The following is a 16112-nucleotide window of genomic DNA, read 5'->3' as shown; positions in this document are numbered from 1 at the left end:
CTATCTATCTCTGCTTTAAAATTATCCATTGACTTGGCTTCCACAGCCTTTCGTGCAAAGAATTCCACAGATTCACCTCTGACTAAATCTATTCCTGCTCATCTACTTCCTAAAGGAGCGTCCTTTAATTCTGAGGCTATGACCTCTAGTCCTAAACTCCCCCACTAGTGGAAACATCCTCTCCACATCCATTCTATCCAAACCTTTCACTATTCGGTACGTTTCAATGAGGTCCCCCGGTCATTCTTCAAAACTCCAGCGACTACAGGCCCAGTGCCGTCAAATGCTCATCATAAGATAACCCACTCAATCCTGGGATCATTTCTTGTAAACCTCCTCTGGACCTTCTCCAGGGCCAGCACATCCTTCCTCAGATATGCTGCCCAAAAATATTCTCACAATAATCAAAATGCGGCCTGACCAGCGCCTTATAGAGCCTCAGCATTACATCCCTGTTTTTGTACTCCAGCACCCCTTGAAATAAATGCTAGCATCGCGTTTGCCTTCTTTATTGCTGTGTTGCATTGGTAACGCAAAACTGGACGTGCACAGCAATTGGTTGGGCTAGGTGGCGTGTTGCAGAACAGAGACTGAGAGGTGCAATGAAGATGGGGACACAGGTGTACTGGATGATGAATGCAGCATTAGCTTCATCCTGTGTAGGAAAGAACTGCAGATGCTGGTTTAAATCGAAGGTAGACACAAAATGCTGGAGTAACTCAGTGGGCCAGGCAGCATCTCTGGAGAGAAGGAATGGGTGACATTTCTGGTCGAGACCCTTCTTCAGACCCGCAACGTCACCCATTCCTTCTCTCCAGAGATGCTGCCTGTCCCGCTGAGTTACAGGAAAGATTTTGCAATCTTTTCCTTTTCACTTTCCTGTAGTATGTAAGTGTAACTTAAACATAATTGATGTTTTTGTGCATTGTCTATGTGCCTGAGATGCTGCTGCAAGCAAGATTTTCATTGTACCTGTACCACACCGTACTTGCCCAGACTACAACAAACCTGACTTGAAAATGGTGACACAGATAGACGGGGTGGTCAGGACAGCCTATGGCACAGCTGACTACAGTGGCCAAGGCAATGAGTATAAGAGTTAGGACATCATGTTATAACATGTTGGTTAGGCAACAAGGTATACTAAATAATGAGAGGCATTGATACGGTAGATAGTTAGTGTTTGTTTTCAATGGTAGAGGTGTTTAAAATTAGAGGGCATAGGTTTAAGGTGAGAGAGAGCGGAGATTTACAAGGGGATCTGAGGGGTAAATGTTTCACACAGAATAGCTAATATCTGGAATGGGCTATATTCCACTTGCACATGATGTACATGAATAATTTAAACTTTAGAATCAAGAATTGACAACCAGAATCTTTCTCACAGGATGAAAAAATCGAACACTCGAGGGCATAGCTTTAAGGTGAGAGGGGCAAGTTTTTAAAGATGTGCGGGACATGATTTCTTTTATACAGAGTGGTAAATGCCTGGAATACGCTGCCGTGGTTGTAGCAAATACATTGGTGACATTTAAGAGACTTTTGAATAGACACATGGATGTGCATGGAATGGAGGGATTTGGGTTTTGTGCAGGTACATAAGTGATGGTCTTCGCATCATGTTCGGCACAAAAATTGTGGGCCATAGGGCCTATTCACGTGCTGCACTATTCTATGTTCTACAAGAACACACTTTTTAAATTGACAAATGAATGCTGAGGAAATGGCAACAGATTACAAGAGGAGTACAATTGAGTTAAGATGTTTGGGAAGAATGGTGTCGAGGCCAAGACTGTATCAGCACCATCTCATTGAATAGCAGAGCAGGGGTAACACGCTCATTGTTCCACTCCTACCTTTGTTTCTTATGTTCTAGGATATTCGAAAAATTGTAGAATAGACAGATAATTGTCACGAGATTCAATTTAAGTAAAGGTGAGGAAGTCCACTTTGTTCAGGAGAATAGTGCAGTGGCTATTTCCTGGAAGGTACACAAAAATGCTGGAGAAACTCAGCGGGTGCAGCAGCATCTATGGAGCGAAGGATATAGGCAACGTTTCGGGACAAAACCTGAGGGTTTCGGCCCGAAACGTTGCCTATTTCCTTCGCTCCATAGATGCTGCTGCACCCGCTGAGTTTCTCCAGCATTTTTGTGTACCTTCGATTTTCCAGCAGTTCCTTCTTAAAGGCTATTTCCTGGAGTTTAGTTGGCTGTCGGAATGAAGGAACCTTGCACTGCACCACTGAAAGTTTCACCACAGTTTGGCAAGGGACACAAAGATCAAAAATCAAGCATTAGGATTTATCTCTAGAGTATATAATTGAAAAGTGGGAAGCTGTTTCTAAATCTGATTTCATACGGACTAAATCTGGGGCTAGTGGAATCAAGGGATATGGGGAGAAGGCAGGCACGGGTTATTGATTGGGGACGATTGGCCATGATCACAATGAATGGCGGTGCTGGCTCGATGGGCCGAATAGCCTCCTCCTGCACATATTTTCTATGTTTCTATGTAGGCCTTGGTTAAACCACACTTGGGAGTATTGTGTACAGTTCTGGTAACCATAATGCATCATGGGTAAGCAATTGAGAGGATGCAGGAAACATGTTATGATGTTCCAACCAACCAACATGTTATAACATGATGTCATAACTCTTATACTCATTGCCTTGGCCACTATATAAATGAGACTATACTTGTCAGGAAAGGATTATTTTTAAGAAAGAACTGCTGATGCTGGAAAAATCGAAGGTAAACAAAAATGCTGGAGAAACTCAGCGGGTGAGGATGCATCTATGGAGCGAAGGAATAGGTGACGTTTCGGGTCGAGACCCTTTGTCAGACCGTCAGGAAAGGATGAACATATTCAGTTTAAAAAGAATGACAGATTACCTCAAGAAGTCAATTAAAATAGAAAGGTTTTGATGAAATGTATGTAGAGAAATTGTTTCCACCAGTGGCTAAAAACATAACTAGGGCTAAGAATATATTGTACTGTGTTATTTATTTTTGTCACATATACCAAGGTACAGTGAAACATTTTGTTTGCATGCTATCCAGTCAAATCATAAAATACTATACACAAGTGCAATCAAGCCACACATAGGTACACAGATAGTGCAGAGAGAAAAATACCAGTGTGAAATTTAGTGTTACAGCATTATACGTGCTAGTCACAGAGAAAGTGCAGATTTTTTAAAAGTGCAAGTTCCACAATAAGGTAGGTTGGAAAATTGGGGCTACAGCCTTTGTTTATGGGAGTATTATTCAGTTGTCTGATAAACAGTTGGTGAAGAAGCTGTTCCTGAAACTGTTGGTACGTGCTTTCAAGCTTTTGTATCTTCTGCCCGACAGGACAGGTTGCAAGAGTGAATGACTGGTGTGAAAATGGACCTCGATTATGTTGATTATATGACATTGCAACCAAGAAATACTGGAATCACTATCAAATATCTTTAGCTTGATTTTTAAGAGTGGCAAGAATGTGGAAAGGGAATGGGTGAAGCAAATGGTGTAGATGCCATTAAGAGGAGGCGCTGACGCATACAAGGGAGGGGCGAGTCACTGTTTTCTCTGAAGATAGGCACAAAATGCTGGAGTAACTCAGTGGGACAGGCAGCATCTCTGGAGAGAAGGAATGGGCGATGTTTTGGGTCGAGACCCTTCTTCAGACTGTTTTGTTTGTTCCTTATGTGGATAGATCGAGGTAAGGAAGGGTAGTAGGTGGCTTGAATGGAGCATAGACATCTGCATAGACTGATGGACTGAATGGCCTTCTGTCACACAGCCTCTATAAGATTCATAACTCTCAATATGACACCAAAAGCCATAGGGGTTCAAAGGGAAATGCTGTTTGCTTCAAAATTTAGGCAAAAATTGAAAGTTACTGGTTGTTTTTAGCAGTTGGAGGGGCAAAATGCAGAGTGGCTCCTCTCAACTATTATGGCACATTCCCTTTACTTTCCAACTAAAAGTAATTTAATTCCAGCATCTGCAGTTCCTTGTGCCTCTAATTAAAGTAACACTTGGACAGAATAATACAACATAGCGTTGAGCAGTTTTACCATGGACAAGTCTGACATGCTGGCACTGACCTGTTGGCCTTCTTCCTGCTATAGATTGACGGGACTGATTGGCTACACAGTTATTGCTACTCTGTCTTTCTCAGCTGATGCCTATTATTGTTGACTGTTGCAGTCACACAGGTGATAACTGGAATTGGTCCTTCATCTTTCAAATGTATTTGACTGTCAGTATTATCATTTCTCTCTAATTATCTCACAGTTAAGAGTTTATGAATCAAATGCGTGATCTGAGAGGGGAGGAACGGCTAAGGAAGAATGACTTACCTGACAGCATAGTAAACAGCAGCATGGTTGGCATGACCACTCACTCCATTTTTATCAAACGTCATTACCTGCAAGAGGATAAAGCATAACACACATCACAGTCTGACACCAAGTTTGTTGAAAATAGACACAAAGTGCTGGAGTAACTCAGCGGGGTGGGCAGCATCTTCCGTCAGAAGAAGGGTCGCAACCCAAAACATCACCATCCTTTTTCTCCAGAAATGCTGCCTTGCCCGTTGAGTTACTCAAGCATTTTGTGTCTATCTTTGATATAAACCAGGATCTGCAGTTGCTTTCTATCCACTTTATTGATTAAGATTGAGACCCCTTAAAATTCCAAAGATACACACAAAATGTTGGAGTAACTCAGCAGTTCAGGCAACATCTTTGAAAAACATGGATAGGTGACGTTTTGGGTCAGGACCTTTCTTCAGACTGATTGTAGTGGGGGTAGGGAGGAGGGGGAAATGGAAGTAAGAAAAATAAAACAGGACAAATCGGGGCTGGCAACAGATGACCTCAGGCAAGGTGGTTTTCTGATAGGTCGATTGTTGGCTGGGGGTGGTATCCCGAGAGGGATACATCATGTGAACTGTGGAACTAGCTAACCAACTTTTAATGGAGGAAGGGGGAGCGTGGGAGTGGATGAAGATGAAGAGGAGGGCGAGAGAGGTATATGTAAAAGTTACCTGAAATTGGAGAATTCATTGCTCATACCGCTGGGTTTTAAGGTACCCTAGCAAAATATGAGCTTCTGTTCCTCAAGTTTGTGTGTGGCCTCACTCTGACAGTGGAAGAGGCCCAGGACAGGAAGGTCAGTATGGGAGATGACACAAAAACTGACCTTGTGTGTAGGAAGGAACTGCTATGCTGGTTTCAACCAAAGATAGACACAAAAAGCTGTAGTTACTCAGCGGAACAGGCAGCATCTCTGGAGAGAAGGAATGGGTGGCGTTTCGGTTTGAGACCCATCTCTGACGAAGGGTCTCGACCCGCAACGTCACCCATTCCTTCTCTCCAGAGATGCTGCCTGTCCCGCTGAGTATCTACAGCTTTTTGTGTCTATCTTTGGTTGAAGCCAGCATAGCAGTTCCTTCCTACACACAAGGTCAGTATGAGAATGGGAGTTAAAGGGGGCGCCGACCAGTTGGGTATGGCTGCCCTGCCTGCAGCTCTCCGTCCTTTCACACTTTTATTATTTTTAGTATGTTAAAAAGTGTTTTGTTTGGAGGTGTATTCTTTTTATGTGTGGGGGGTGAGGGGGAAGGGGAAAACTGTATTTCTCGGTCCCTACCTGGTCGGAGAGGCGGCTTTCCTCAGAGCCGCATTTTCGCCCCGTCCATCGGGACTGGAGCAGCGTTTCCTGTCGGGACCGGCCAGAACCTTGGCTTCGGCGGCGGCACAGCGCTGGAGCACTATCGCGGAGCGGGCGATGTCTTGCCCGGGTTGCTGTGCTGGAGCTCCGGTGTGCTGAGTCCACCGATGGAACATCGCGGAGCTGCGTGTCTGTGGAGCGGCCAGCCGCGGGCGGCGGCGCTGACTTTAACACCGTAGAGCCTGGGATCTCTTGCCGAGATCGCCAGTGTCGGAGCTCTGACCAGCGCAGCCTGTTGGCTTCGGGAGCCGCGGTGTAAGGAAGCGGCCGTTCCAGATATTCCAAGCCGCTGTGAGGGTTCTGCCGACGCCGGAGCACCATCATCTAGCGAGAGGGCCTGAAACATCGGGCCGCCGTAGCGGCGACTGCAAAGGCCTCAATAGGCCCGACTATGGGTGAACAAGAGGACGAGGACTGGACTTTGTGCCTTCCCTCACAGTGGGAACCATTGTGGGGGGATGTTTTTATGTTTAATTTTAAATTCCTCTTTAATGTTGTGTTGTATTCTTATTAGTGTGCTGCAATGGCAACTCGAATTTCACTACACCAATTGGTGTATGTGACAATAAATTAACCATTGAACCTTTAAAGTAGTTGGCAACTGATAGATCCAGTAGGCCTTGGCAGACCAAGCGTAAGTGTTTAACGAAACAGTTGCTGAGCCTACACTTTGTTTTGCTAATGTACTGTACCCCGCATCAGGAACACTGGATGCAATAGCTGAGGTTAGAGGAGGTGCATGTGAAACTCTGTCTCACCTGGAAGGATTGTCAGGGTCCCTGGATGGAGTTGAGAGAGGAGATATAAGGACAAGGTGTTATATCTCTGTGATTGTGGGGAAAGTACCTGGGGAGAGGATGGCTTGGGAGGAATGAGTGAACCAAGGAGATGCTGAGCAAGCACTATGCTGAAGGAGAAAGGGGTGGGGATGGGAGGATGTGATTAGTTTAGAGGAACAGGCCCTTCCACCCACTGAGTCCGCGGTGACCATCAATCACCATTCCCACTATTCTATGTTATCCCGCTCGCATCCACTCCCTACACTCTCCAGCATACAAGGAGCAATTTACAGAGGTCAATTAACCTACAAACTCGCACGTTTTTGGGAACTGGGAGTTGCTGCCTTACAGCACCAGAGGCCCAGGTTTGATCCAGACTACGGGTGCCGTCTGTACGGAGTTTATACGTTCTCCCCGTGACCGCGTGGGTTTTCTCCTGGTGCTCCAGTTTCCTCCCACATTCCAAACACATACAGGTTTGTAGGTTAATTGGCTTCAATAAAATTTGGCGGTAGTGTGTAGGATAGTGCTGGTGTGCGGGGATTGCTGATCAGCACGGACTTGGTGGGCCGAAGGGCCTATTTCTGCACAGTATCTCTAAACGAAACGAAACATCATTGGGGTTGTCTTACACTGAAGGTGGAGAGAAATACTCTTCCTGGAAATAAAGATAATGTGCGACTGGATCGATGAAATGCGCAACATAAAATACTTACTGTCAAAGGGAGTTAAAAATAACCTAGCCAAAGACAAAGGTCAAAACTCATTGACATTGTCGAGCATTTGTGCCGAGGAAATTATCAACTAAAACCAGTGAGATCAGAAAGCAAGGCAGTACTTGGACTCACCAGGTTGATATGATGCATTGTCATGTAGTCGAGGATAAGCAGAGCAATAAGCTCTGGGTCCCATCGTACTCTGGGATGGTCTGGAAGATCTCTACAAAACATAACATTTTAATAAACTCAGATGTGAACAGAAAAGGAAATCTTGGAATCCTGCTTGTTCCATCAACTTCATGATAATGCTTCCACGGCTTTATCATGTGGCAACTGGTCTGACTGCACGCCAGCCTGGTCTCTGTGTGGCCCTGCAATAAACAGTGCTTGTGAAAAAGCTCAACCTATTGAACTTCCACATGGTCTTAACCTGGCAATGGAGAAGGCTGAGGACAGACAGGGTTGTGGAATGGAAAGGGGAATCAAAATTGCTGCTTGCAGAAATGGCAAAGGATGATGTGTTGGCTGCAGGGCTAGTTGGATGAAAGGCGAGGACTCGGGGCAACTCTACTACTGATCTGGTCTGGGAGTTGTTGAGAGCAAAAGTCTTGGAAATGGTGGACATGGAAGAGAGGGCTCCACCAAATAGAAGAACAGACATCGCATGGCCCTCAAAAGGAAGACATTTCAACTATCCTGGAATACAAGGCTTCATCATGAGAACAGATGCAGAAATATAACAGCAAATGACAAAAAGCTAAGTCAATGTGATAAGAACAAAACACAATTTGTGTGCTGTATTGTTTTAAATAGATCCAGAAGTAATCTATTCAGCTTTTTACACCCATACTACCATTCATTCAAATCAAGGCAGATCTGTTACCTCTGCACCACTTTTCCATACTACTCCTATCTTCCTCAGTTCCAATGATATTCAAAAATGTTTCACCTGTATTTTGAATATATCCAGCAACAGAGCCATCTAGAGAATTTCCCACAGCCATCTAGAGAATTTCAGATTCACACCCACTAGAAGAAATGTATTTTCATCTCAGTCTGAAATGGCCAGCTCTTTACTTTGAGACTGTGACCTCTTGTATGGGAAACATTTAGATTAATCCTGTAACAATCTCATTCATCCAACTGTAGGTTTCAATGGCATTTTGTAGGTTTCAATGGCATTTTTCGGAATTCTGTTCCTGGCAAGAACCCCCTTCAGATGAGTATAATAGGAAGGTTCTAGGCACGGATGGGTGTAATGTCCATTGAGTTTCAGAGCTTCTGGTTTGTCTTGTTCCTGGTACTGACTTTATTTATTTCTCATCTTCTCAACAAGGCTCTTGTAAATCGATGTCTGATGTAAGTTTACTTTGAGTGAGATGGATGCTATATCAATGGATATTTGGCTTTTTATCCACCACCATTACAAATATGGAAGAAGCCAACGTACTTAGTTTGGGCCTGGTTGCTCTGTAGCACAGTAGATTGTCAACACACTCAGTTTATAGTATGCTCATCCTGGGCAAAGTCCATTGCCTGCCCCTTTATCAATGCAGGTGAAACTGTGTGTATGCAAATAATACAAGAAGCTGACAGCAATAGGCTATTTTCATTCCTTGTGCCTTCTCTATCATTCAATAATATTGTGGTGAATCTTTTACCTCTGCTCACTTTCCAGCACCCATATCACTTAATGTTGATCTGGTGGATTGGTCGGCCAGTTCAATATATGTTAAAGAGCAGGGTGCCAATATACCGTGTAGTAGGGTATTTTATTTTTTTAAGTTCATAAGATCATAATAGATAGGAGTAGAATTAGATCATTCAGTCCATCAAATCAACTCCGCCATTCAATCATGGCTGATCTATCTCTCCCTCCTACTCTGATGTAAGATGGCGGCGCCTCGCATCAGCGGCCTCTGCAGTCCGTCTGTCTTTTTTTGTGACCCGACTTCGGAGCTTCGGAGGCTCCGGCTGCAGGCCCTGTGGACGGTAACATCGGGAGCTCGCGGGTCCCTGGTGGGAGACCGCTTTTCGGAGCTCCCGCAACGGCATCTTCTCCCGCCCGAATCGAGGGGTTTAAATCGACCCGGAGCAGGGGCCTTACATCGCCCGGCACGGCTTAAACGGCCGCGGGACTTACCATCGCCCGTCGGGGGCTTTAACATCTAACATCATGAGCCTCGATCAGCTCGATGCAGCAGTTTGACTGCTTGACTGCGGGAGAAGAATAAGAACAGAAAACAGGGAAGAGATAAGACTTTTGCCTTCCATCACGGTGAGGAGATGTTTGGGTATTCACTGTGATGGATGTTTGTGTGGAATTGTGTAATTGTGTTTTTTGTTTTTTTTGTTGTTTGTTATGACTGCAGAAACATAATTTTGTTTGAACTAATGTTCAAATGACAATAAACAGCATTCGGAACCCCATTCTGCTGCCTTCTCCCCATAACTTCTGACACTAACCTCTCATACTAATCAAAAATCTATCTATCTCTACCTTAAATATATTCACTGACGGCCTCCACAGCCTTCTGCGGGAAAGAATTCCACAGATTCACCCTCTTACTAAAGAAATTCCTTCCTAAAACGTCACCAATTTCCTTCGCTCCATAGATGCTGCCTCACCCGCTGAGTTTCTCCAACATATTTATCTACCTTCGATTTTCCAGCATCTGCAGTTCCTTCTTAAACATTATCTACCTTCCTAAAAGAATGTTCTTTAATTCTGAGGTTATGCCTCTAGTCCTAGACTCTCCCACTTGTGGAAACATCCTCTCCACATCCACTCTATCCAAGCCTTTCACTATTCTGCATGTTTCACTTCCCCTCATTCTTCAAAACTCCAGCGAGTACAGGCCCAGTGCCGACAAACGCTCATCATAGGTTAACCTACTCATTCCTGGGATCATTCTTGTAAATCTCCTCTGGACCCTCTAGAGCCAGCACATCCTCAGATATGGTGTTTAAAATTGCTCACAATATTCTAAATGCGGCCTGACCAGCGCCTTATAGAGCCTCAGCATTACATCCCTGTTTTTGTATACAAGCCCTCTTGAAATAAATGATAGCATTGCGTTTGCTTTCTTTACTACTGATTCGACTTGCAGATTAACATTTTTGGGAATCCTGCACCAGCTCCCAAGTCCCTTTGCACCACAGATTTCTGGATTCTCTCCCCATTTAGAAAATAATCTACGCCTTTCTTCCTACTACTAAAATGTATGACTCCACACTTTGCTGCATTATATTCCATCTGCCCACTCTCCCAACCTGTCCAAGTCCTTCTGCAGAGTCCCTGCTGTCTCTACACTACCTGCCCCTCCACCTATTTTCATATCATCCACAAAGTTAGCCAAAAAGCCTTCAATCCCCTCATCCAAATCATTAATATACAAGATGAAGAGCAGCGGCCACAGCACCGAGCCCTGCGGAACTCCACTAGCCAACCAGAAAAAGCCCCCTTTATTGTCACTGCCACCCAGCCAACCTGCTATCCATTCTTTGATACCGTGGGCTCTCATCTTCTGTCGCAACCTCCCATGTGGCACATTATCAAAGGCTTTCTGAAAATCAATATAATAACAGTTCAATGTAATGAGTATTTTCATACGTAATTAGAACATACAAAACATCTTATGACCCCGTGTCATTTTGTGGTTCTAACAAAGTAATGGCTGGTGACTGACAACGCTGCAGAAAGGGTGATTAAAAAGGTAACCAAGAGTACATTTAAAGAGGAACATTCTCAACGTGTGTGTCTCACACCTTCTGTCTTTTCATCTCTGGCCTTTGTCCAAACATCTACCTATCAAATAACCCCCCTCACCCGTGTCAACCTGCCAAGCTTTGTCCTGCTCCTCCTCTCTTCCAGCTTTCTGTCCCCATCCCCACAACCAGCCTGAAGAAGGGTCCCGACTCAAAAGGTCACCTATCCATGTTCTCCAGAGATGCTGCCTGACCTGCTCAGTGACTCCAGCATTCTGTCTTCTTTTGTAAACCAGCATTTGCAATTCCTTGTTTCTACAGAAGTAGGGTCGACTTTGGTGGGCAAGGGAGTGACTTTCTTTTCATTTTATAAATGTGCTGGTTAAAATCACATTCGCAATTAAAGTATTTGAAGCTTGTTATTTTAAATAGTTGTGAATAAGTAAACTTCAACTGCATAAAGTGTGTGCCAGCTAGAGCAGCGCCCCAAGGTCACCTTGTTAGTAGCAAGCTCTACAAAGTTCCGAGGGGGCAGGTAACATAATGAGACTGACACCTCGGAACTTTGTAGAGCTTGCTACTAACAAGGTGACCTTGGGGCGCTGCGACACACAATGTGATCTTTGAATGCTTACCTTCATTTCTAAATCAGTGTGCTATGAAATCAATAACGGAACATGCTAATTTGTACCCTGCAATGAGAAAGGTAAAGGAACTGCAGATGCTGGAAAATCGAAGGTAGACAAAAGTGCTGGAGAAACTCAGCGGGTGCGGCAGCATCTATGGAGTGAAGGAAATAGGCAACGTTTCGGGACGAAACGTTGCCTATTTCCTTCGCTCCATAGATGCTGCCGCACCCGCTGAGTTTCTCCAGCACTTTTGTCTACCGAAGATAATTGATGGTCTTGGATATAAAGGGCAGCACGGTGGTGCAGCAGTGGAGTTGCTGCCTTACAGCGCCAGAGACCCGGGTTCGATCCCGGCTACGAGTGCTGTCTGTACGGAGTTTGTACGATCTCCCCGTGACTGCGTTGGTTTTCTCCAAGATCATCTGTTTTCTCCCACACTCCAAAGACAGTGTGTGTGTGTAGGGTAATGTCAATGTGCAGGGATCGCTCGTCAGTGCAGACTCGGCAGGCCAAAGGTGCCTGTTTCCACGCTGTATCTCTAAACTAAACTTCACAGAAGAGTAATCATAATATGGAATGCAGAATCAAGATTGAAAAACATTTAATTGAATCTGAGAACAGAGTCTTAAACCTTATTCTTACGATGAAGGTGTGATTGGCAAACTTAAACGTTATAACAGTAAAACTGTAATGGCTAAAGAAATAGTGTATAATATCAAAGTAATATATATATATATTCCTTCAGCAGAGGGCCAAGTCATTAATAAGACGTTAAAACAGACCGTGAGAGTAGATTGGCAAGAAATGTGAAAACAGATTGTAGCATCATCTACAAATATACAGTACAACCAGGAAAAGATTAAGTAAAGTTAATATGGGCGCGTTACAGTTTGATATACAAGGAATTATATTGGAAAATAGTGGGAAAAATCAGGCAAATTAAACAAGTATTTTGTTCGCATTGTGGGAAAACCACAGAACACCTCCTGGAAATAATGGACGATTGGTTGCAGACTTCCAGTCAGAGAAACACCCCTCGATGACAACCTTTTTCCTCCGATCAGCGTCAATTTTAGATCCCGTTTCCAAACACACCTTGGATCCCAAACCTTCTGCAAGAGAATATGATGCAGGACTTGGTCAAAGGCCTTGCTAAACTGCACGTTAACCTCATCTGCAACCCCACCATCAATTTTCCCAGTTGTCTCCTCAAAAAAGCTCAGATTTGTGAAACACAATTTCCCCTGCACGAAAATCGCATTGTCTCCTCCTAATCAATTCCTGGCTACACAAGTCAATTTACTCTGATTGGATGTGATTACACAGCATTACAGATCATTTATATTATTGATTTTTGTTGTTTTACTGCATTAATGGGCCTGTAAAGATGCAGCAAGTATGGATGTAATTGTTCCATTCCCAGTGCATATGACAATTAAATATTCTTGACTCCTTTCTAAGTGAATATAAAGGTTGGGTAGGTTGGGATTTTAGTCTTTGGAGCGTAGGAGACTGAAAGGCGATCTTAATGAGGTTTATAACATCATAAGGGGCATAGATGGGGTGAGTGCACAAAGGTTTTTTCCCCCCAGAGTTAGGGAATCAAGAACAAAAGGGTACAGGTTGAGTGAATCCACATCTGATATTTGAGAGAATTTTAAAGGCCAGTTGACTGGTGTTCAGGACGTGAGGATGAAGATAACGTTAACAAAATTTGGTAACTTTGGATGACAAGAGGGATTGTAACTTTAGACTAAAAAAAAAACCATAGGGTTCAGGAAGCTGATATCAGACTAGGCCCGTAAAAAATATAAAGAAAGTAAGAAAGTCCTTAATCAAAAAATTTGCTAAGACCAAGCAAGCAAGGGAAAAGATTGAGGGGGTACACACAAAATACTGGAGTAACTCAGCGGGGCAAGCAGCATCTCTGGAGAGAAGGAATGTGTGACGTTTCGGGTCGATCAGATCAGTCAGAGGAAGTCTTGATCCTAAACGTCACCCATTCCTTCTCTCCAGCTGCGTTACTCCAGCATTTTGTGTCTACCTTCGATTTAAACCAGCATTAGCAGTTCTTTCCTACACATGGAAGATTGCGGGGCATTGATAGCGATTATAGGACCCTCTTTAGCCATGGGCAAGAGACTGGACTGGAAGATGTCCAAATGTTGCCCCATGGGTTCCTAATAAATCTTTGCCTCCTTACCTTAAACCAAGGTCTTGTTTTTGGTGGTTATTTTACTGTTGGTTACTTGCTTTGGATTACTGCATGTGCAAGTCCAGTGTTGTCTCGGGTTCTGCTTGCTCTGTTTCTCAAAGACTCAGGCAGGCATACATGACCAAGTTCTCCCCCATTCTGCAATTACCATAACCCAATTCCACAAGCTGCCTCCGTTCTTAACTGGAGCAGTAGATGGTAGGGATCCATGCCACTACTTCAGTATGGGGATGAGATTTGGTTTTGCACAGTGGTTTGAGGCGGCACGGTGGCGCAGTGGTAGAGTTACTGCTTCACAGCGGCGGAGACCCAGGTTTGATCCTGACTACGAGTGCTGTCTGTACGGAGCTTGTACGTTCTCCCCGTGACCTGCATGAGTTTTCTCAGTGTTCCGGTTTCTTCCCCTACTCCAAAGATTTGTAAGTCCACAAGTTTGTTGGTTAATTGGATTTGGTAAAATTATGAATTGTCCTAAGTGATAGAGTTAGTGTGTGAGATCACTGGTCAGCATGGACTCGGTGAGCCGAAGAATCAGTTTCCACACAGTATCTCCAAACTAAACTAAACTAAAAACTAATACAGGGCTGAGAGAATAGGACAATGGGGTTAGTTTGATATGGATGCAGGACGTGCAGAGAGCAGGACAGTGGGATTAACTGTGGATCGAAAAAGGGCATTGAAGAAGAGGATGAGGAGTCAGTGAGAATAGTTCGGATTAACACAAGGTTTGAAGAACCAGGATCTTGCCTTCCGCGCCCTCAAGGTCAGCTGCGGGAGATACCCCCAGGGGCACAAAGGCTGAAGATGGCCGGGCGAGGAGAGGGACGACGGTTCACGGGACGATCTGGACAGAGGCGACGGCTGCAACGGGCCTTTATGACCATCTGCAGCTGCGGCTGTGAGACGGTGCTAAACCCGGCGACTCTTGCATACCGTCTCAGTGGGTTGGTTCTATACACTTTGTACAATCTGGGATTGTATTTATGTATGGCAATAATTTTACTGAACTGTATGCAAAAAATAAATTCACTGTACCTTGCTAAATGTGATATTAAAGAAACATTGAGGCTGCTGGCAGAGTGTTGGCGGTGGGATTGGTTTAGGGTTTTTACAAGAAAGCTGTCATAGATAAAATGAATCAGACTAATTTTCTCATGAATTTATTGATGCATTTTGTATCTGCTAAGTACTTCCCTTCACAGTTCCATTTCCTGCATTTTGACTGCAAAGTGGGTTCAGAGAATTGCTACTGCATTGTGTTAACCACAGTCTCCAACCTCATCGAAGCATGAAGGTCTGGCTGCCTCAATGAATACTAATGTGTGCAGGATCAGGCGTTTATCGGAAAAAAAAAAGGTGCCGACCTAGTGTTGGGCAATTAAACAGCAGAGACGACAGTCTGAGCACACTCCCATCCTCACAGTAGGCAGGACTCTGTAAATGACTGCACAGGAAAGGATGAAGTATTTGAGACCATTTTAAACAGATCTAGACACAATGTGCTAGAGTAACTCAGGGGGTCCGGCAGCATTTCTGGAGAACATGGATAGGTGATGTTTCAGGCAGGGATCCTTCTTCAGTTCAAGTGTGGTGAGAGTGGAAAGAAAGCTGGAAGAGAGGAGGGGCAGGACCAAAGATCCCATAGCAAGCAAGATAGCCCACTCCACGATAAAGATGTAGTACAGTCATGGGCAGATTCATGGGTAATTTTCGGCCCCATTTCCTAGGAGCAAAGATAACTAGTGCGGAGACGGGGCAGTGGAAGATCCCGCGGCCGATTTTAAGCCACGCCGGCTGATGAAAAGCCCCGCGAAGGGGCCGATTCAAGCTCCGCTCTATGATCTTTGCTCCACCAGGATGTCTCCCTCCTCCAATCACCGCGCTCTATCCTCAGTCCCACCCCCCTACTTCCGCCTCTGACCGACACCTCCCTCCTCCAATCGTCACGCTGAATCATCATGTCCCGCCTCCCCCCCCACTGCCTGCTGACCGCCGTCTCTCGTCCAATCGGCGCCCTCAATCATCAGTCCCACCCCCACTGTCTCGCAGAAAGCGGAGTTTTTAATTATTTTTTTTTCTCCGAATTAAATCAGGATTACAAAACATGGTGGAGGGATTGTCCACCACCTCTCAAAACATGAAGGGAACGGGCCCCCCTGTCCATCCCCCCCCGGGATTTTCGTCCATGGCTGGGTGGATACAGGCGAGTGTGTATCCACCTATCACTAGCCAGGTAAACAAATCTACTGAGTGGGTAATAGAACAGAGTAATACAACACTGGAATAGGCCCCTCGACTCAATTCCTGTGCCTAACATGATGCCAAGACCAACTCTT

General features: G+C 44.6%; 1 protein-coding gene across 1 annotated transcript in view; it reads right to left on the bottom strand.

Moving 5' to 3' along the window:
* The window catches only part of pigl (phosphatidylinositol glycan anchor biosynthesis class L), a 49960-nt gene that overhangs the window by 12099 nt on the left and 21749 nt on the right, over positions 1 to 16112 (bottom strand). The window contains exons 3-4 of the mRNA XM_033045587.1: positions 7354 to 7444; positions 4352 to 4419 (exon numbers count right to left, since the gene is read on the bottom strand). Of these exons, the coding sequence (XP_032901478.1) occupies positions 4352 to 4419; positions 7354 to 7444 (159 nt within the window). The remainder of the gene's footprint in view (positions 1 to 4351; positions 4420 to 7353; positions 7445 to 16112) is intronic.

This window comes from Amblyraja radiata, chromosome 28 (assembly GCF_010909765.2).
Source record: "Amblyraja radiata isolate CabotCenter1 chromosome 28, sAmbRad1.1.pri, whole genome shotgun sequence".
Taxonomy (NCBI): domain Eukaryota; kingdom Metazoa; phylum Chordata; class Chondrichthyes; order Rajiformes; family Rajidae; genus Amblyraja; species Amblyraja radiata.
Note: the sequence above shows the minus strand (reverse complement) of the source record. Positions and strands in the feature narration are given on the sequence as shown.